Below are 21,679 nucleotides of genomic sequence, written 5' to 3'. Positions count from 1 at the left end.
TCGTGCACTGGTCTGGGAAGATCCCACATTCCACGGAGTGGCTGGGCCCGTGAGCCATGGCCGCTGGGTCTGTGCGTCCGGAGCCTGTGCTCCGCAACGGGAGAGGCCACAACAGTGAGAGGCCCGCGTACCGCACATTAAAAAAAAAAAAAAAAATCCACCTGCCAATGCAGGGGACATGGGCTCGATCCCTGGTCCGGGAAGATCCCACATGCCGCGGAGCAACTAAGCCCATGCGCCACAACTACTGACCCTAAGCTCTAGAGCCCGCGAGCCACAACTACAGAGCCCACGTGCCACAACTACTGAAGCCCGTGCGCCTAGAGCCCTCGCTCCACAACAGGAGAAGCCACCGCGATGAGAAGCCCGCGCACCACAACGAAGAGTAGCCCCCGCTCACCGCAACCAGAGAAAGCCCGCGCGCAGCAACAAAGACCCAACACAGCCAAAAATTAATTAATTATTTTTTTAAAAAGATGTACGATTCCCACTGTTCATTCTTGGTCCTCAAGGCTGCAGGGGAGAGAGAAACCTAAGAGCCAGTATGCTTTCTCGATGGAGCCTCCTACATAGCAGGCATCGGCAATTGGGAGGGACTCAGAGTTGAGGTTTCCTGAGCCATATATCATCACTCCCGGCTGCCTCTTCCTGTGTCCAAATTCAGCACCATGAAACTTCAAGTGCTCCAGGGCGTGTGGTCCAAGTGCCAAAAGATGAGGAAAGGGAATTTTCAAACTGAAGACAGTGAAGGACAGTGGGGTGAACTCCACATCTTATTCTTAAAGATTTATTTCAGGGCTTCCCTGGTGGCGCAGTGGTTGAGAGTCCGCCTGCCAATGCAGGGGACGCGGGTTCGTGCCCCGGTCCGGGAAGATCCCACGTGCCGCGGAGCGGCTGGGCCCGTGAGCCGTGGCCGCTGAGCCTGCGCGTCCGGAGCCTGTGCTCCGCAACGGGAGAGGCCACAGCAGTGAGAGGCCCGCATACCACAAAAAAAAAAAAAAAAAAAAAAAAAAAAGATTTATTTCATTGTCAAGCCTCACCCAAGCACCTCCCACGTGCCCACAGGTACCTCCCACCTAGCCAAGCGCTGTGAGAGCCCTAAATAGCAGAAGAAAGAGTATATGGCCTTTATTCCCTAGGCAATGGGGTTTGAAAGGGGCATTTTGAGTGTTTTGAGCAGGGAGGGCCATGACACAAGTAGTCTTTTCAAAATATCATTCCAGCTGCAGAGCTGCAGGGCGCTTGATCGATGGGAGAAGAGAGGGAGCAGGGAGACATATTAGGGGAGGACTCCAATAACGCTGAACTGGCAGACTGACAGCCAGGCACTGTGACAGTAAATGCTGCTTGACGTGAACCGATCTGACTTGGGACTCCGGAGGGAGGAACAAATTTGAGAGCCGTCCTAAAGAAAGGATGAGACTCGGTGAACGACTGGGCAGAGAGTGCAGGAGCAATCAAAGCTCTAAGGCTGCAAGGTCCTACGCCTGGGAGATTGGATTGATGGCACCAAGGGCAGAAAGAGGGAAGCCAGGAAAGGGTGCTTTAGTGGAAAAGTCGAAGATTCTAGTTTTAAATAGCCATTCTTTTAAAATTACATTTATCAGGTTTTTTATAAGAGTAATCCATGTTCGCTGTAGAAATTTTAACACATGTGGAAAATTATAAAGAAGAAAATAAAAATCACCCGTAATATCATTCTCCAGAGATAATCACTATTAGTATTTACATGTATTTCCCTACAATCTATATATAATACTTTTTTCTTTTCTTTTCTTTTCTTTTTTTTCTTTTTTTTTTTTTTTACAAAATAGGGATAATCCTGTATATTCCTTTTCATCACCTGGCTTAATAACCTGATACTTAATATAGTATGGATGTTCTCTTGAGTAATTAAGTATACGTCTAAAACATTACTTTTTTGGCCACATAGCATTCCATCGTAGGAATTTACCACATTTTCTCAACCAGTGAAATGTCTTCCACTACTAGACATTTAGCGTGTTTCCAAGTTTTCAACATTTTAAGTAATAATTCTTGTTCTTACAGGTTTGCATAGTCTCTGATTATTTCCTTAAGCTAAATTCCTACAATTAAAGTCTGCTGGGTCCAAGGCCACACACATTGGAAAGACTTTGGTACACACTGAGAAATCATTCAGCAGAGAATATTACAAATATCTATTTCTAACGCCAGTATGCGAGAGTGTCTGTTTACACATACTTGGACCAGCACTGAGTTTGAGGCTTTTTAACCATTGTGAATTGAATCATTGCAAAATGGCATCATGTAACTTCATTTGCATTTTATTAGTGAGAGTGAACTTTTTTTATTGTTCAACTATATATGTGTATTGTGTCTATGTATAGGCGAGTTGCCTATTCACGTCATTGTCCATTTTCTTTTTTTTTTTTTTTTTTTTTTTTTTGCGGTATGCGGGCCTCTCACTGTTGTGGCCTCTCCCATTGCGGAGCACAGGCTCCGGACGCGCAGGCCTAGCGGCCATGGCTCACGGGCTTAGTTGCTCCGCGGCACGTGGGATCTTCCCGGACCAGGGCACGAACCCGTGTCTCCTGCATCGGCAGGCGGATTCTCAACCGCTGCGCCACCAGGGAAGCCCATTGTCCATTTTCTTAAAATGGGTGCTTGTCTTTCTCTTCTAGATTTGTAAAAGCATTTTTTATACTAAAGAAAACAAGATAGTTTTGATTTTATGGTGACACAACTACCCACTAAGTATTTAGCAATATGGGATTGTAGGCTCAGGGAGAATTCAGGACTGAGAAATAAATGTGGCAGTGAGAGGTATGAAACTGGATGTGTTCTTCAAGAGACAGTACAGGGAGAAAAGAACTAAGGACTGAATATAAGCAATGCCCACAAGTAAGGAATGGGAAGATGAAGAGAATTCTTCCCAGGGGTGGGGGAATGATCATAAAAGGAAGAGATGAGCCAATAGTTTTCTATCACCAGAGGCCAAGATTGAAGTCAGGAAGAATTACAGAGAAATGACCGTTGGTCTGGATTTGGTAAAGTCCCCTGGTAGCTTTTAGAATCCTTTTTTCTTCTGTATCTTTTCACCCGGTGTCCAATACACCTAAGTTAGCTGGAAGGTTTGGGGACTAGAGAACATAGAATCTGGGTAATGTGTCTTTCTTGCTAATAAAGATTTAAGCAGCAAACTGTGTGTCTCAATCCTTGTAGTTGAGAAAGCTTCGAAAATGAATTCGTATATGCAGTTCCTGCTTTAGGAAATCCTGCTTAGCAAGCACCATTCACTCCTGCTTTGATGAAATCTTAGAAGATGTCAAGCGTTATGAACATCAGTCCTCATTGTTCACAGGTAAATACGTAACAGTGAAAAGGACAGGACGCTGGGCTGAATGGACACTGACCCCGGGACAGCCCCTCTTCCCTCTCGAAACCTCCGATAGCTTATCTCTTTCCTCTTTCTCCTTAACGTGGCCTGATTAACTGAGGTCCTGACTGCTTTGATTGCAGTCAATAGAATGTTCCCTGGATTACAAAGTGCACAAAAGGAGATGGCACTGGCAACTTGGCCCAGGACGTCTGACACTAAAACCTTGAGTTATCATTTTGAGTAGCAGGTGGTGCCACGTTTGACGCTTTGAACTGAGAGGCTAGAAAGGCCACAGCCACCAAAATGTTAAATGGCCCATCTCCCGTGACCTGCAAGCTCCCCTCGGGATCTACTCTACAGAGACTCACATGCCTGTACAAAGGTCCATGCACAGTACAAGGAAACTCATTACAGAATTATTTATAATACTGAAAACCTAGAAAAAAAAAATGAAATGTCCAACAATGGGAAAAATATTGGGCTGGCCAAAAAGTTCGTTCGGGTGTTTCACAGGTTGTGACAGAAAAACCGAACAGTTAACTAAATTATGGTACGTGCATACTCTGGAATATTCCACAGCCATTAAGAAGAATGCAGTAGGTCTAGAAACAGAGTCACAGATGCAGAAAACAAACTTATGGTTACCAGGGGGTAAGGGTGGGGAGGGATATACTGGGAGACTGGGATTGCCATATACACACTACTATATATAAAACAGTTAACTAATAAGACCCTACTGTATAGCACAGGGAACTCTACTCAATACTCTATAATGGCCTATATAGGAAAAGAATCTAAAAGAGAGTGGATATATGTGTATGTATAACTGATTCTTTTGCTTACACCTGAAACTAACGCCACATTGTAAATCAACTATACTCCAATAATAGAAAAAAAAAAGAATGCAGTAGGTCTATAGGTATTGATCGGAATATCTCCAAGACATATTATAATATAGAAAAAAGAAGCTGTAGAACAATAAGCAGTGTGAGGCCATATATGCAAAATAACCCTCCATGTGTATTTGCACTTAAATGTGTGTGAGAGAGAGGGGACTAAAAAGACAGCCACCACACCTAGAACTCAGGGCACCTCAGGGGAGAGGACTGGAACTAGGGGCTTACTCAGGGGGGTGGTCAGTGTGCTTCTGCATTGCTTGATTCTTTTACAGCATGAATGTATTCACACATTACCTGTGTAATTTAAAAAACATTTGTAATACACGAAAAGCGAGTTCCGGCTCAGCTTTGCAGCAGGGGTGATCAGGCTGCAGAGTCTGAGAGGAGCTAAAAGGAAGGCAAAAATGAAAGCGTGCTCCTGAGAACTGGGAGCGGTCCTGCTCCCCTCCTCAATTACATTTCCTGTTTTCTCCTCATCTGCAGTCACCTGCGGTCTTGAAATACGTTATACCACATTTCATATCACAGGCAGAAACAACGCTCTCTTTCTCTTCCGCCTCCTCCCCCGAGGACACACCGATTGCGCATTTTAATTGAATAGTCGGAGGTTCGTGTTACGAAGAACGAGTGAGGGCAGTTCCAGCTGTGTATCGTTCTCCCCTTGCTGTGATTCCGAAACTAAGGGGTCCCATAAGCACCCAAGTGGGCAACCCCTCCTCCCTTCCCCCGCTTCCAACCTTTGTGGCATAGGACGCACGCAAGCCATGTAGGAAGCCTCCAGAAACTGAGGGCGCATCTGTGTCGATGGAGAATTTCTAGCCTCCGTTTAAAACTGGGGTGGCCAAGTTAGTAGCTGTCATTCTGAAGGACAAGACCAAAACAAAAAGTTTGGAACTCATGGCCAAAGACCGGGCTTGTCCCCAACTTCCTCCTCTGGCCTTGGCACAAAGATGCTAGGAAAGGCCAGAAACACTGAAATAGGATTCTCTCTGGCAGCCCCCCCATGTGTCACTTACTGGTGGCCCTGCTCTCTAACACCTTCCCTTCCTCTATCTCCCTCCCCAGCTCTGAATATCAATCTCTGAGAGACCCTGCAAATCTTCAGGACGCTCAAACTCAATGAATAGTTCAATGATGCATGGTGGAATATTAAACGGCTGATAAAAATATATTCTAAGAATATTTAATGGCATAGGAAAATGATCACCAAATACTGTTAGATAAAAAACAAAAACAGGGCTTCCCTGGTGGCGCAGTGGTTGAGAATCCGCCTGCCGATGCAGGGGACGCGGGTTTGTGCCCCGGTACGGGAGGATCCCACGTGCAGCGGAGCAGCTAGGCCAGTGAGCCATGGCCGCTGAGCCTGCGCGTCCGGAGCCTGTGCTCCGCAATGGGAGAGGCCACAACAGTGAGAGGCCCGCGTATCGGGGGAAAAAAAAAAAAAAAAAAAAAAAAAAAAAAAAAAAAACAATACCCTGTGTATACAAGATCATCCCAATCGTGAGGAGAAAAAGTATGTATGCATTTTTAAAAGCTCGGAAGAATATATACCAAAATGGTGGGAATGGTTGCTTTTGGCTTGGAGGGGCTGTAGCAGCTGCTGCTTTGCTGTTTTCCAAATTTTCTACAGTAGGCACATTTTACTTTTATAATCAGAAGTAAAATATTATTTTTTTAAGATTCTGTGATGATACTTTCCTAGGCAGGAAAGTGGCCTCAGATATTTTGGCAATATCTTTAGTTACAGCCAAAAAGTTGCCTTATGTACAGATAACCAGAAAATCTGGTGAAGTATTCAGCTTTCTGGCAGTTTTATTGTATATAAAACATTTATTTTCCCAATAATACAATAAAACCTTATTCTTCTTCTTATTATAACATATTTATATGCAATATAACATTATTATACAGTATGCCTTATAAAAATTCATGTGAAGCAGGAGTCAAAGGCAAATCACATACCCTGAAACATGTAGCACAAAGTCTTGCTGAAACAATCAGGTGGATGATAGCCCTATCGGCTACCTGCAGTGTTACCAAGGGAGTGAATGCCACTTGTTATCCCATATTATCAGCCATAAGAACCACAAGAGCACTGCTAAGTTCCCAGAGGTCAAAACAACAACTCCAATACGCCTAACACATCAAACGTCAGTATCTCCCTGGCTCTGATTAAGGTGAGCTGAGAGGAAACTGACAGTAGTAGCGATGCCCTGAACTGGGCAAGAGAAGTCTGGGGGCCTTTCCGAGGAGAAATAAAACCTGCCAAAGCTAGCAGCACCCCTTAGGGGCCCCAGTGCCTTTCAGTGGGGGAGCAGCTTAGGGGATCCTGACAAAGCACAAAGGAAACCATCCTCACCATACAGGGAGAAGGCCCAGTTTTGGCAAGTCCAATAGATGGAACTCTGGATTTTAATGCACCAGACCAATTCGAGTGGCTTTTCATTCTATAAAAGAATTCACAGGGCTTCCCTGGTGGCGCAGTGGTTGAGAGTCCGCCTGCCGATGCAGGGGACACGGGTTCGTGCCCCGGTCCGGGAAGATCCCACGTGCCGCGGAGCGGCTGGGCCCGTGAGCCATGGCCGCTGAGCCTGTGTGTGTGTCCGGAGCCTGTGCGAGAGGCCACAGCAGTGAGAGGCCCTCATACCGCCAAAAAAAAAAAAAAAAAAAAAAAAAAGAAAGAAAAAAAAAATTCACAGCAGGATTCTATTAAATAACCAGCTCCCCTAGTGCATGTAAAAGGAGATTCAACAGACAAAAATTCAGCTGTCATGTACCTTTATAGGAAGTCAATAGCTATATACACCTACATGGACGGACAGACAATATGTGAAGGGTTGTTTGCTTCTATTCCAGTTCCAGAGACCCTGCTGAGCTAAAAGCACAGACTTGCTTTCTCTACAGCTGTCTCCCCACCCAGTTCAAGGAGTCAAAGCAGGGAAGGGGTGGAGTTAAATTCTACCACCTCATTGGGAAGCAGAAGCAGGCAAGGACCTACAAATTAAGCTGGAGTTAACACAAGAAGCGTACAATGTCAGAGCTGCAAACACCCTTGAAGATCACCTAATCCAAGCCATGCATTTGACAAAAAGGGAAACAGAGCCTCAGAGGCAGGAAGTGACTTGTCCGGAGTCACAGAGTGATTTAGTGGCAGAGTGTGCTGCTGGGACCCAGGGCCCTGTCAAGCAGACCGCCGCTCTCAAATGGAAAAGCTGACTCAAGTGGCACATAGATTTCTTTCTGCTGCTAGAATTCTGGGACATTGGGCTTGCAGCTGATGCCGGTCGGGAGGAGAAGGGTCACGGAAAATGACCCAGAAGCCCGTGGGCTCACCAAGGCGCCTCTGGCCCAGAGAAGGCAGCTGAGGCGGTGGAGGCCAGGAGACGCTGGTGCCTCTCTTCTGCATCTTCTCTCCCACCTCTAGCTCCCATTTCCCTCACTGCTGACTCAAGCCTGAGCCTCAGCCTTGCCTCTGCTCAAGAGCCCCAGGGCTACCCAACTCAACCAGCCAGATTCTAGGTAAAATATCTCCACCTCAGCCAGGGGTGACCCTTGCCCAGGATGGGTCAACTTTCCCACAAAAGCCTGACAGAGTCCCTTCAAATCGGGCCATTTAGAGTTTCCTAGGTGTTCTGGACATTGTTATCTCCAATCTGTTAAAAAGAGAAAAAAAAAAAGGTTTACTCACAGGCCTCTGGATGAATGCCCAGCTGTCCTCTGGGGAGCCTGAATTTGCCTCTGCCTCCATCTGGTCTCATTTAAAGGGGATCTGAAAAAACCCAGTTCCTGCCTCAGCGCCAGTGCTCAGAACTGGGGGCCTCTGCTGCGAAAGGAAACTGAACATGACCTCACACCTCGTCAGGGCCCTGGCAGGAGAAACGTGAGCCCTGGGGTCCTGTCCCCAAGAAGGCCCGCGAATCTTGTGCCCAGTCACCTTTAAGTGAGTGGAAGGGATGACCCCACTGCAGGGCCAGCGGAGAGCTGCTGCATAATTCAGCAGATGGCTGCCTCTAATGAGAAGACACGGCAGAACGTTATCTCCCCCTCCCGAGCATGTGGTCCTTCCTCTGTGCAGGCAGCAGAAGCCTCCTCCTGCCAAACCGAGGAGGAAGGGTCTGTGTTTCAAATTTATTCTGCGCGCCTCCTCCAGTTGTTACTTAAAATAATCCATCATTACGAGGCTGGTGGCGCCAAGATTTTTATTTAAAGTATGGAAAAGAAAGGAAGGAAGGAAGGAAGGAAGGGAGGGAGGGAGGGAGGGAGGGAGGAAGGAAGGGAGGGAGGGGAGGGAAGGAGGGAAGGAAGGAAGGAAGGAAGGAAGGAAGGAAGGAAGGAAGGAAGGAAGGAAGGAAGGAAGGAAGGAAAGGAGGGAGGGAGGGGAAGGAAGGAAGGGAGGGAGGGAGGGAAGGATGGGAGGGAGGGAGGGAGGGAGGGAAGGAAGGAAGGAAGGAAGGAAGCCCACATAGCCATGACTGTGCTATCTGGGGTTTAAGCTGATTATCTTTTTTAACATCAGAGTCTTCAAAGCACCCAAGTATGCTCTTCTCGACCTCCATGAGTATACTGAGGTGGGGGTGGGGGGGTCGCAGTGAAAAGAGGGGGAAGAGGGGACATGGCAGGATTTTATTTTGGTGGGGGGTAAGCGGGCCTCTCACTGCTGTGGCCTCTCCCGTTGGGGACCACAGGCTCCGGATGCACAGGCTCAGCGGCCATGGCTCACGGGCCCAGCCGCTCTGCGGCATGTGGGATCCTCCCAGACCGGGGCACGAACCCGCGTCCCCTGCATCGGCAGGCGGACTCTCAACCACTGCGCCACCAGGGAAGCCCGGCAGGATTTTTATTCCTTGGAAACATGATGAAAAGGCCAGAGTTCTTTTTTATAAAAACGAATCTGGGCTTCCCTGGTGGCGCAGCGGTTGAGAGTCCGCCTGCCGATGCAGGGGACGCGGGTTCGTGCCCCGGTCTGGGAGGATCCCACATGCCGCAGAGCGGCTGGGCCCGTGAGCCATGGCCGCTGAGCCTGTGCATCCGGAGCCTGTGGTCCCCAACGGGAGAGGCCCGCGTACCGCAAAAAAAAAAAAAAAACGAATCTGTGTCATCTGGAAGGTGTTTCATTGCTTCATCCACTGACCAGCAATAACACTTCGGACTAAGTCATTTGGTCTCCCTGAACCCATAAAATGAAAAGAACAGTAATACTCATCCAGGAAGCTCCTGGGGAAAATGAAATCACACATATGGAAGCGTTTTGAGATCGTTGAAAGAGACATGTTACACTTATCTACGGTATTTTCTTTTCTTTTCTCTGTCTCTTTCTTTCTGGAATGTGGTTTTAACCTAAATGCAACTGAAAGCGCTCCTTAATTGTTCATGCTAATATGAAACCAAGGCTCCGATAATCCAGAAACCCAGGTAAGTCCAGAAATCAGTCCTATTTAGTTCTGGAATACCTTTATCCAGGGGACTTATCTTTCTAATTAGTTTTGCTCAGGCTAATGCAACGGGTTCGCTCCCTTACAGCACAAAAAGGGAGGGTCCTACTGGGTAACAAAGCCAGCAATTAATAGAAAATTTACAGCAGAGACTCTACAAAGTAAATGCTGTGCACATGACTGCAGATCAAAATCTCATTATACTATACAGACAAATCGCTCGGCTGTAATGCAGTTTTGTAATAAGAATGCCGTGAACACTCACATTTCCAGGTTTTAGGATATGAAGAGGAAATGGGGCTTATACCAGCCTCTCATGTGGAAGCTCTGAGAGCGCTGTCGTGTGTGCTGTGGCCACCACTATATCCCCAGCACCTGGCACAGGGCCTGGCAGAGTCGGTGCCCAATAAACACATGTTGAAGGAATGAATGAAAATTAAAGTGCGTGAATTAACAAATGAAATGTTCCCAGCCTGGGAGCAGAAGTGAGATCTCACCCATCTTCACACCTAACCTTTTCCTAGTTAAAGCCCTCAGCACCCACCGCCCCCACCCCCGTCCACTGCTGGATCAGGTCCCCTTGTAATGAATTATCCTAGTGGGCAGTAGCTCTCCTCTGCAGCACATCACAAAGATAATTACAGTTATTTGTGTCTGCCTCCACTACTAGACGGTAAACTCCCTGAGGGCAGGGGCCATGTGCATTTGTGGGGAGGAGGGTGGACATTGTAATTTCCCTCCAACTTTTAATTTTGAAAAGTCTCAAACACACAGAAAAGTTGTAAAATAGTACAATGATCATTCATATACCTTCGACCTAGATTCAAGAATTTTTAATATTTGGGGCCATGCAAATTTTCTTCAGTGCTGTATTCGCAGTAGAGGTATGGGTGGATATTGGGGTTTTCCTCTCCCTGCTTGGGGCATCATATGAGTTTTATAGTGCGAGGTGGTAGAGATGGCTGAGGTAGGACACTTCAATGGGAATCAAGGTTAAGTGTCATTTAATAGCAAGACCAGAGTGCAGCCACCTGTAGGCGGTTGCCCTGGGACAGTTGCCCCAGGCCCAGCACAGCTAGGGCAGCGTTAGGCCCTGCAAGCTCACTCTTTAGGGAGAAAGACCATTATTACCTGGCTGCACCATGCCTTGCCAGGTTACCTTGGACAAGTCATGGAACCTCTCAGAGTATATATTAACAGCAGCCCAAGCCACCTCACAGGCAGGGGTTGGGGATGCAAACATCCCAAGAATCTTCTATAGTTCTCTAATTATTTCACCGTGTCCACAATTTGTCTCTCCAACTAGACTGCAATAAGCGTAAAAGCCAGGAACTATGTCTACTACTTTTTTCTGGTATAGTTGACCAGAGCTAGCCATAGTGCTGGACGCTTAACAGTCAGTCAATCAAATAAACAAACACTTGTGGACATGATGAAGAAACAGTTTTGTCCTACAGCCTCTTTGTGGTGTTCATTCAGATGGGATGGGATTGTATTATGTACACAAAAGCTGAACTTCCAAGTTGCATGCATGCCCAAATAAGGATCCTATCCAGCAACTCTAAGGTCTGTTTTTGTCACTAATGATGTTACCTTACAAGCCAGAGTGACCCTCAACTGACTCTGGAAAGGACAGCCCATCCCTCACACACACACCAGAGCACTACTTGCAGGGCACCATGTCTCAGTGCTCATTAAAAAGAACTCTTAAGCCAGGCACACTTAGGTTTAGTCTCCAGTCTTCTTTTCCCAAATCCTGGATACTCGTTCCCAGGAAGAAACAATCAGCAGCCAGACGTCCAAAGGCCTCCTGAGTTAATTCCATCTTCCCCTGGTGAATTACAACTTCTTCCAGACACAAAGGCAGGCAGAGAGACAAATGACACATAAACAAGAGCTTCACTGGCTGGGGGAGGGGGGCACGGAGAGTGACGTCAGTTTTCCCAGAAACCCATTTATCACGATAACAAGGTCTCAAGTGCTCGGGCTGCTCTTCCAGCTTCAGAATCAGGCATACAATTATGTTCTTCATCATACAGTAGGGAAAGGCCAGCCAGAGCAAACTGGAAACAAGCAAAGCAAATCAAGTGGCCCTAAATCACCCCCACCTCCATTTGTGGAACAAAGGGGATCTCTGAGTTGCCGGAGGTGAAACACAACCTTCTGGAATGTTCCCCTTTGCTACATCGGCCCTGCAATCTTAATTCAGGTTAGGGGAACTGGTGAGGGTATGGGCAGGTCGATGCAAATTAACTAGCTGACAAGAAAAATCACTAGTATCCTTCTTGGTCACTAAGGATGGAGCAAGTGTAATCCAGGAGACCAATTCCTCTACTTAAGGCATGCCATCTCTAAAATGCAGGTAATGGAGGAGCAGAAAGGCACTCTGGGAACCCTCAAAACACTAAAGCAATACATATTACAGTGCCAATCTTGGGGAGAAGAGAATTCTCTCAAATTCCATTATCACAGAGCACTGTCTCCCATCTTCTGCTGGTCCTTCCACATCATGACTGCATAAGGAGCTCCATGCTGGGGTCTCAGGGGGGTGGGGGAGGTTCCAAAGAAATCACCTTGCCCTTCCAAACAAGAACAAGAGGATGGAATAAATGTATCCATTTCCTGTAGAGGAAATGCTATCAGACTCTGGATTCAGATTTTGAAAACAAATCAGTTTCAATTACACCAAATACCTAAAGGCTATGTATATTTTTTGCACTGAAATTGCATTGCATGGAGTATTTCCTTAAATAAGTAAGCCACAAGGTTTAAAAACCGTGTGTGTGTGTGTGTGTGTGTGTGTTTGTGTTTGTGTGTGTGTGTTTCAGAGATTTGCATCAAGTAGTATTTAGTGTCATGGGATCTGACCTACCTCTACTTCACTCTCCTTCCTCACCTCAGGGTGCTGGTAATTGTGGCCTTCTTAAAATCCCAGCTACCCATGGATGAATAGAAAGGCTAAGTTGTTCCCTCAAATGGAATCATCCCCTCCCTTGGCAACGAAACTTCTGGTCTAAAAAAACAAACATGGAGCCTCGGGTCACTTCAGTATAATTTCCCTGCACATCCCAGGCTGGAAAACTTCAGTTCGTTAAATGAAGATTTTTTTTTTCCAGAGTCGGCTGCCAACAAAAAGAGAGACACGGCACTGCTTTTGCAAGCATCGCACTGATTTTCCTTAGTCCCCATAACAAGAAGCCAGCTCCACAGGTTTTGGCACACAAGCCCAGTTACACTGAACACGCACCGGAGACAGATCGCCCCGCCCAGAGACCCGCAAAACCCTGGTCAGGTACTCAGAAACACGCCAAAGTGCGCAGCCAGGCACCTACAGGCCAGGGGACTGCACCCCACACAAACGCACAAATGGGACCCAGAGGCACACAGCACAAGCAGACTGCGAGAGAAGCGTCCGGACACAGGGAAAAGCACCAGAGAGGCGAGCACACTCCAAGAAACTGGCGGACTCATCTAGGGTCACAGACAAGCCGGGCACCGCCGCCCGCCCGGGGAAGCAGGAGCGCGCGCGCGTGCACTCATACGCACACAGTGATACACACACAGACGCAGTCACATATGTAATGCATATGGAGAAACCCTACCCCAGCCAGTCACCTCCCCGCCCCCCTCACCACTCGCCGCCTCCTGCCCCAGGCTCACCGCAGCCCCGAGCCCCTCTGGCTGAGGAGGCCCGGGTCCCGGCGGGCTGCGGGTCGCAGGGGCGCGGCCCGGCAGCCGGAGGGAGCGAGGCCAGGGTGCCGGGGACCCGGAGGGCTTGGCGGCCAGTGCGGCCATTCATTCGGCAACGCCCCAGCGGCGGGGCCGCAGCTGCAGCGAGGGAGGCGGCGGCGCCGACTGCAGCTCTTGGGCAATGCAAGTTCAGTCGCCGGCCCGCAACCCGGACCAGGCCCCCCACCCGCACGCCACCACGGTTCTCGGGGACGGGAGGCTAGGGGACTGAGTCGCTGACCCCGGGCGCAGAAGTCCCGCCGCACCTTGGCTCCTGGATGCTGCCCACTGCCCTCCCCGCGGTGGAGGTGGCGGCGACCAGGTCCCCTCGGCCCTTCCGAGGTCTCCGGCCCCGGCGCTGGCACCCAAACCCCGCACTCACCACCTGGCGAGCTATATCGGTCGCTGCCATCGCTCCTGCCTCCGCCAGGGCTGCCACCGGCGCCGCCGAAACGGGAGCTACAGCACAGGAAACAGCGGAGCTCCTCCGACAAAGAGAAAGTGTTACACTAAGGGCGCGACCAAGTCCGGTGGGGGGAGGTGCAAGGGAGGGGCCCCCTCGCCGCGGCTCCAACCTCTCCTCTATCGCCCACCCCCTCGGAAGTGGGATGCGGGGAGGGGGCGGATTTAACGCGCCGCTTCCCTCTCCCGCGAGCCTAGTTCCGGCTCTCCCTGCAACCTCAGTTGTAGGCCTTTGCGAAGGGGGGCGGGGGCTCCCCTCGGTGACCACGTCCTCTGCCCCCCCCCTCGCCACTGGGCTCCATGGTACGTCCCGACCTCTGCCGAATTGTCTCTCGCCTCACATCCCTGAGTCCCCAGACCCAGGAGGCTGGAAGGGAGCCCCCGCCCTTCCCCCCGCCGCGCACAACTCAGCGGCTGAGCCCTGTGGTCCTCCTCTCCCTCCTCCCCGCCCCCTGTACCTCCTCTTCCTCCTCACCGAGATCCCTGGGTGCTTGGAGGGGAGCGCCCGCCGCTGGAGTCTCGCAGTTCCACCACACCTCCCCCCACCTCCCCCATCCCGGCCCCAGAGTGCCTTTGGGGCGGGTAGGGGGCGGGGTGGCGGCGAGTTGCCGCACCTGCCGCCCCAAGGTGGAGCTTAGAAAGGAGGCTGTTGGGGGGAGGGGCACTGTGGGCCCAGCAGCTGAGCTGTGACCTGCGGAGTCCGAGGCCAGCGGTCCTGAGACGATACGCCCCTTCTGCCCTGGGGTTTACACGCGGCGGGTGCTGTGGGCTGTCATTTCCGAGCTCACCACCGTTGGGTACTTAATACAAACGGACCCAACGCCTCCTCTCCCCACCGAGCCCTAGACGCTCACCGTGTGAACGGAGGCTCAGACGACTCACTCCCTCGTAGTGCCTGAACTGCCGGGGAGTCTCAGAGGAGGGGCTTGGGGCCTGAAGGCTCCCAGATCAACTGAAGGGGATATGGGGGAGGGGCGCGGAGCTGCCTCCGGTGGCTCTGTCCCGCCCCCTGATTTCCCCTTAACCTTGGGTCAGCCCGAGACTAGGCGGCCGCGGCGCGCAGGAGACCCTCGGAAGTCAGAGGCTCTGCCCGCCTGCTTTCCTTTTCCTCCCGGCCCACCGCCACCGCGGGTCCCCTCCCTTGCCCTCGGTACCTCTCCCCCTCTCCGGCCTGTCGCCCCGCACCCCCTCTCCCGGGAGTGGCCCCTTGTTAGCTTCTAGTGACTGGCGAACCCTGGCAGGTTTGGCGTGCCTGAGGCCCGAGCGGGCGGGACAATCCACTCCTTAAAAGGGCAGGTGCCCTGGTCTCAGAGAGGGACTCAGACCCTCGAGTGGAACCCGGGACCTCGGGGGAAGACAGATCCATGCCCCCCCCCGCGAGGGGGCCGGGATGCAGCGTGGGAAACGGCCCAAGGCGGGAGCGGCTGAGGGGGAGGCAGGAGGGAGGAAAGAAGAAAAACGGGAACCAACGAGAGAGAAGGAGAAGGGACCCAACCCAGAGGCCCGTGCTCACGGGGAGGAGGGAAGGCAGAGGAATTGGGGTGGCCATATGAAGCCCTCCCCTAGCAGTTGACTTCACCTGCCGGGACAGTGCTTCTCACACTGTCTCAAGGAGCTCTTTACGTGGCGTGTGAACCTTGAGAACAAGGGCTCCGCAAAATGCGTCCCCCAGTGCCTAGTTCGGGGCCTGGCATCCACCAAGCGCCCAATTAAGCATTTCCTGAACAAGCGGGCAGAGGATTTGGATTGGGGGGAGGGGTACAGAAGAAAGAAGAGACACAATCAAGAGGTGACTGTAGGGACAGAAGAGCCAAGTATTGGAGGTGCCAACTGTGCTGGAGACCTAAGAGGGGCCGAAAGAGAAGAGCCTGGCACAATCTGGGACAGTACAGGGGAGTTCTGTAGACAGACAGCGCAGGCCCGCAGGGCAGATGGTGGTGGCAGAGAAGAGGGGCGGCTGTTGTCTCGGAGGCCCGCCAGGGCGCTGGGGCAGGGCCCGGGCGAGGCGCCAGGCCCTGGATTGGGGTGGCAGCCACGTGCGGGGGCAGGGCTGTATATGAGGAACCGCCGTAAAGCTGGGCCGGGACCGGATGGGGGCGGGGAGTCAGAGGGGACTGGCCGCTTCCAGACTGGGTGTCTGGCAGGGAGACAGGTCTTCCCTGCAAAGACTGGGGCGTGGAGGACGGGGAGGGGCTGGAGGTCATTAGCTCTGACCCGGACGTGGGATCTGGGTGATGGCGGGACGAGAGGCGCACATTTGGAAAGCAGAGCTGAGAGCTGATACCTGGAGCCTCGGCGAGCCGGCGCAGGGCCCAGAGGAGCTGGGCTGGCTGACTGCGGGGCTCCCAGCAGCACCGCCCTCCCGCCTTAGCGCTTCGCGCTCCCCAAAGCTCCGTGCATTTCGGCCCAGCACTGGGGGTACCTTAGCGGGGAACCCTTGGTGCCCCACCAGTGTGCCCCCCTCTGCCCGCCTGTCCCTAGGGACCCTCAGAACCTCGCAGAGGCCTCTGCCTCCAAAACGCTGGACCTCGCAGGCTGGAACCAAGTGTGTAACTCAAGTCTCCCTCAACCCCTTGGTCCCTCCAAGACCTGTCACCTGCGTCTGCAAGTGCCTCCTGGGGCTTGGGCTTCCCGGTTTCCGTGGGCTGCGGCTTGCTGTTGATGTGTGAATAGGTGTGCATTTGTCTGTGTCAGTGTGTGTCAGCTGTGTCTGTGTGTTTCAGTGCGTGTCAATGTGTATGTGTACTGGCATGTGCTTACTCCTGTGTTTGGATTTGTTCTTGTGTACCTGCCAGCGTGTGTGTTTCAGTGAATGTGTGTCGATGTGTGTGTGTCAGTGTGCATTTTTGGTGTGTGTTGGTATGTATGAAAAGGTGTGCATGCTGGTATTATGTGTGTGTCAGTATGTACATGTCAATGTGTGTGTCAGTGGCTGTGTGCGTACGTGTAGAGAGGTTTTAGCTCACTATGTTCTGGGCTTTACATACCTTACCTGACTCAATGCAGGGGGCCAGTAACTGAATGCTGTGGATTATAATACTTACTTCAACAAAGAAGCTTGGAGGGAGGGAGGGGGAAAAATAAAATGATAACAACAAAATTTGGAAATTCACTGGGTTTGTCTTTGGTGCTGGGTCACTTGCCCAGGCACGGGGCAGACACGGGAGGGCCGAGGCAAGAGTCAGTTGCTCCGACCAACTGACAGCGGTCATTTGCTGCCTTGAATGCCTGTCCCCCTTGATGAGTGGGACCAAAAGATCCCCTTCTTGAAGAGGCATTATGGACCCTCAGGCCTTGCCATGAACATGTCTTCATGTTCGATATGTCCTGGTGGGGTCCCTTGGGCCCAGAACAGTTATTTGGCAGGTGCTCAATGTTTGTTGAGTGAATGAATAAATGGAAGCTTGTAAATGTGGTGTTTTCAGTGTTTCCACTGTCCTTAAGGAAGCTGGAGCAAGCAGCGACTTCCCCAGGCCAGCAGGTGACTGTCATTAATTTGCTAATGTTGTTTGTGGAACCCGACTCCCCGGGGAGGGGAAATGGCCCTCCCTGCTAGATAGGAGGGGGCCCTAATTATAGTTGAGCTTTAGAAAAGTCACTCTGATGGCTGGGGCAGGGGGTGTTCAGACTGGATGGGGGAATGGGATAGGGAAGGGGAGGAGGGCAGTGAAGTGGAGCTAAGAGCTCAGCAAAGGGCTTTGTCCTGAAACTGTGGCTTTATGAAAGGAGAAAGAGGATACTAGAGTTGGTCTAAAGTGGAGACGCTCTGAGAACCATCTGAAAAGTAAGATCAGAAAGCTGGAGGAAGAGGACAAGGTGAAGCAGAGGGAAAATGATCTGAAATTAACCAAATCCAGAGGACAGTGCTGATAGAACCAGAAACTCTGAAGGGGCTGAGTCAAGATGAAGTAAGGATTCCTTTGTGCATTATTACCTGTTGCCCCTGGCTTTACATTATTTTATTCCATTGGTTCTCAAAATATGGTCTTTGGGGCTTCCCTGGTGGCGCAGTGGTTGAGAATCCGCCTGCCGATGCAGGGGACACGGGTTCGTGCCTGGGTCCGGGAAGATCCCACGTGCCGCGGAGCGGCTGAGCCCGTGAGCCATGACCGCTGAGCCTGTGCGTCAACGGGAGAGGCCACAACAGTGAGAGGCCCGCATACCACAAAAAATATATATATATGGTCTTTGTCTAGCAGTCTCAGCATCACCTGGGAAGTTAGAAATGCAAATCCTCAGGCCCCAGGCCGGGCAGACCTACTGAATCAGAATCTTGAGGACTGGGACCCAGCAACCTTTGAATAAGTCCTCCAGGGGATTCTGATTTATGCTAAGGTTTGAGAACCACTGGTTTATCTGAAATCTAGCCGTGGAGGGATGGGACACAGGACTGGGTAAAGTTTGGCAGGATATTGAGGGAAAATTCTGAAGCCTGGGCTGTAGCAATAATGGCAGATCCTAGTGGATTTCTACCAGTGGGCAGCATGAGAGTACAGAGTACCTAGGGTTGGAGAAGAGGTGCCAAAAAAGATGGAGAGGGGACCCCTGTAGGGAGCTGGAAGTTTCTAAAGATAAACTTTGCTTCCTTTGAAATTTTACTCTTCATTCCACAAATATGAACTGCATATCAGCCACTGTGCTCAGTGCCAGAGGACTCAAGAAAAATGGGTGACAAGAACCTTTGCCATGACCTGAGGGAGTGCCCAGGCCAGGTGCCAGATAGTTCCACAAACAACCAGTAACGTGATAAGTGATATAATCAGTCAGGAGCAAGACCTTGGGGAGGTAGAGACCCAGAGAGGTGAGGGAAGGCACCTCAAGACCCATTGGGGGACTTCCCAGGTGGTCCAGTGGTTAGGGCTCCACGCTTCCACTGCAGGGGCCATGGGTTCAATCCCTGGTTGGGGAACTAAGCGCCCACATGTCGTGTGGTATGGACAAAAAAAAAAGAGACCCATTTGGATTGAATCTTGAAGAAAGAGTAGTAGCTTATCTGGCCATCAATGGGTGGGGGGAACAGTAGAAGAACACTATATGTAAAATCACAGAAGAAAAGGACAGAACATTTAGGGAATTCCAACTCTTGGCCAGAGGGAATGGTGGAGGAGAGGAGAGTGATTGTAAATGCGGCTGGAAGAGAAGCTGGGGTCAGAGCTGGAAGGGGCACATTGGTCATGCCAAAGAGCTTAGCCTTTATGCTCAAGAGTAGGGATTCTCGAGCTATGCTCTCCAGGGACAACGCCTGCTCATTCTGGAACCATGCCCGGTGCAAATGAGATGGATGCTCACAGTGAAAAACAAATCAGTTAATGGGTAGAAACTTCTCTATTAATTTTTTTTGACCATAAAGTTTTGTTCAATCTTTGACAGATGCTCCTTCTTATCTGCTAGCAAGCAACAAAATGAATGAACATGTAGCAAAAGAATATTAAAGACTATCCCAGGACTGATTATGCTTAATTCAACAGTTTATTTTTTTTCATGGACATCTGTGCTTGTGGCTATGATTTTTGTATTGCACACACATAATGTAGATGTATTTTCTGCTAGCAGAGGTGTTCTTTTGAAAAGTATTTTATTTCCTATGACGCGATATCCTATATCAATTATTTCCTGGCATTCTAGAAAGACCATCATGACTTCCAGCTGAACCAGTTGGAGAAACTGTCCATTAGATGGTGAGAAGCCACCGAAGGGTTTTGAGCAGGGGGGCGATATGAATACATTTGCAATTTTGAAAGGTCACTCTGGCTCCAGGTTGGGGAGAAGATTAGAGCAGAGAGCGATGGAAGCAGTTAGAACTCAGGAACCAGAACACTGTTGTAGCAGTTCAGGCAAGAAATGATGGTGACAGTGACATGGGACTGGAGTGGCATGGAAGGAACAGAGTCCGCTTTAAAAGGGGCCACCCATTAAGGGCCTTGTGTGCCCTGCTAAGGATGCTGAGGTTTCACCCTGTAGGGAATAAAGAGCCTTTGAAGCAGTGTTTCTTGGTGGACGGTACCTGAGCCTGCTTCTTATAGAGGCAGAGGCCTAGACCCCACCACAGACCTGCCGAGACAGATTCTTTGTCTGGTAGAAGTATGGGTGTGTAAGAAGATTTCCAGGTGGTTGTGAGGCATAGTGCAGCTGGAGAACCGCCATGTGAAGGTTATTGAGCAGTGACATGGCAGTGAGATCTATGTTCACACAGCACACTTGAGTCACCACAAGAAGAACTCATTGAATGAGGGCAAGACCAGAGACAGGGAGACCAGTTAGGCCATAGTCCTAGGCTGGCTTTCTGCATTGGGCAAGAGCCAGAACTCAAGAGAAGGCTGGGCACACTGCCCATATCAGGGATACTAATTGTCCTTAGACCCTGATCTGTACACATAGACTTAGACAAATGATCCAATCTTGTGTTTCCTCAAACAATTCTTTTTTTTTGTCTTTTTGGCTATGCTAGGTCTTAGCCACTGGACCACCAGGGAAGTCCCCCTCAAACAATTCTTGTTTGCCACAATTAGTCTTCAGTGGTCTTCCCAGAATCACAGAGTTAGTCTAAGATGTGTAATCATGTCAAATGTATTGTGTACCTACCAGGGCACTGCACTAGGCACTGGGAGAGGTACAAATATGAGGTATGGCTTCTGTTCTGAAGGAAGTTCCTGTCTAACTGGGGAGATGAGGTATATATGCACTAAAAGTCAAATAGTAAATAACAAATGTGTCATAAGGCAGTATCCAATATGAAGCATAGACAATAAATACCAATGCTCTATTTCTGTTTTCTTTTCTTTTTTTTTTTTTTTTTTGGTTGCACCGTGCGGCTTGCAGGATCTCAGTTCCCCGACTAGGGGTCGAACCTGGGTCACGACAGTGAAAGCGCCGAGTCCTAACCATTGGACTGCCAGGGAATTCCCCCAATGCTCTATCTCTTAACCTAGTGGTGATCACATGGGTGTTCGTTTTATAACTATTGATTTTTGCTTTATCTTTCTGCTTTAGGAACTCTTTGGGATATGTGTTATATTTCACAAGATAAAAGGTTTAAAAAGACAATAAGGGGCTTCCCTGGTGGCGCAGTGGTTGAGAGTCCGCCTGCCGATGCAGGGGTCACGGGTTCGTGCCCCGGTCCGGGAGGATCCCACATGCCGCGGAGCGGCTGGGCCCGTGAGCCATGGCCGCTGGGCCTGCGCGTCCGGAGCCTGTGCTCCTCAGCGGGAGGGGCCACGACAGTGAGAGGCCCGCGTATCACCAAAAAAAAAAAAAAAAAAAAAAAAAAAAAAAAAAAAAAAAAAAGACAATAAGTTCTGTGAGTTGAATGACATTCACCCACAGCCCCTAGACATGGTACAGAATCTAGAGAAAGAAGGTCTCTACCCAGTGACCTTGCAGTCTTCAACAGATGAGCCACCAGCACTGTGAAAGGATTGAAAGAAGCCACATAGATGGAATCAAGATGGTAACGATACCTCAGTGAGATACTGGCTTCACCATCACCACCATTAGTCATCGGTTAAGGTGAAGTCTTTTTTTTTTTTTTTTTTTTTTTGCGGTACATGGGTCTCTCAGTGTTGTGGCCTCTCCCGTTGCAGAGCACAGGCTCCGGATGCGCAGGCCCAGCGGCCATGGCTCACGGGCCCAGCCGCTCCGCGGCATGTGGGATCCTCCCGGACCGGGGCACGAACCCATGTCCCCTGCCTCGGCACGCGGACTCTCAACCACTGCGCCACCAGGGAAGCCCAAGGTAAAGTCTTTTTTTTATCAATCTGTCAATGCTTTGCGTTTAGGTACTGATTTAGCTTTGCATT

The 21,679-nt window shown here is 50.2% G+C and overlaps 1 protein-coding gene across 12 annotated transcripts in view; it reads right to left on the bottom strand.

The window, feature by feature from the left end:
- Window positions 1-14,859, bottom strand: part of SEPTIN6 (septin 6) — a 72,593-nt gene extending 57,734 nt beyond the window's left edge. For 2 of the 12 annotated variants that reach the window (XM_067022851.1, XM_067022852.1), the window contains exons 1-2: window positions 14,342-14,763; window positions 13,804-13,906 (exon numbers count right to left, since the gene is read on the bottom strand). In XM_067022851.1, the coding sequence (XP_066878952.1) occupies window positions 13,804-13,833 (30 nt within the window). In that variant the 5' untranslated portion in view covers window positions 13,834-13,906; window positions 14,342-14,763. Of the gene's footprint in view, window positions 1-7,948; window positions 8,273-13,803; window positions 13,907-14,341 lie in introns of those variants that run through there. The other 10 variants (XM_059049677.2, XM_059049678.2, XM_067022847.1 and 7 more) reach the window with 8 other exon arrangements.
- Window positions 14,860-21,679: the final 6,820 nt, after the last annotated feature.

This window comes from Kogia breviceps, chromosome X, assembly GCF_026419965.1.
Source record: "Kogia breviceps isolate mKogBre1 chromosome X, mKogBre1 haplotype 1, whole genome shotgun sequence".
NCBI classification, from domain to species: Eukaryota; Metazoa; Chordata; class Mammalia; order Artiodactyla; family Physeteridae; genus Kogia; species Kogia breviceps.
The sequence above is the reverse complement of the archived record's forward strand: the minus strand, read 5'-3'. Positions and strand labels throughout refer to the sequence as shown.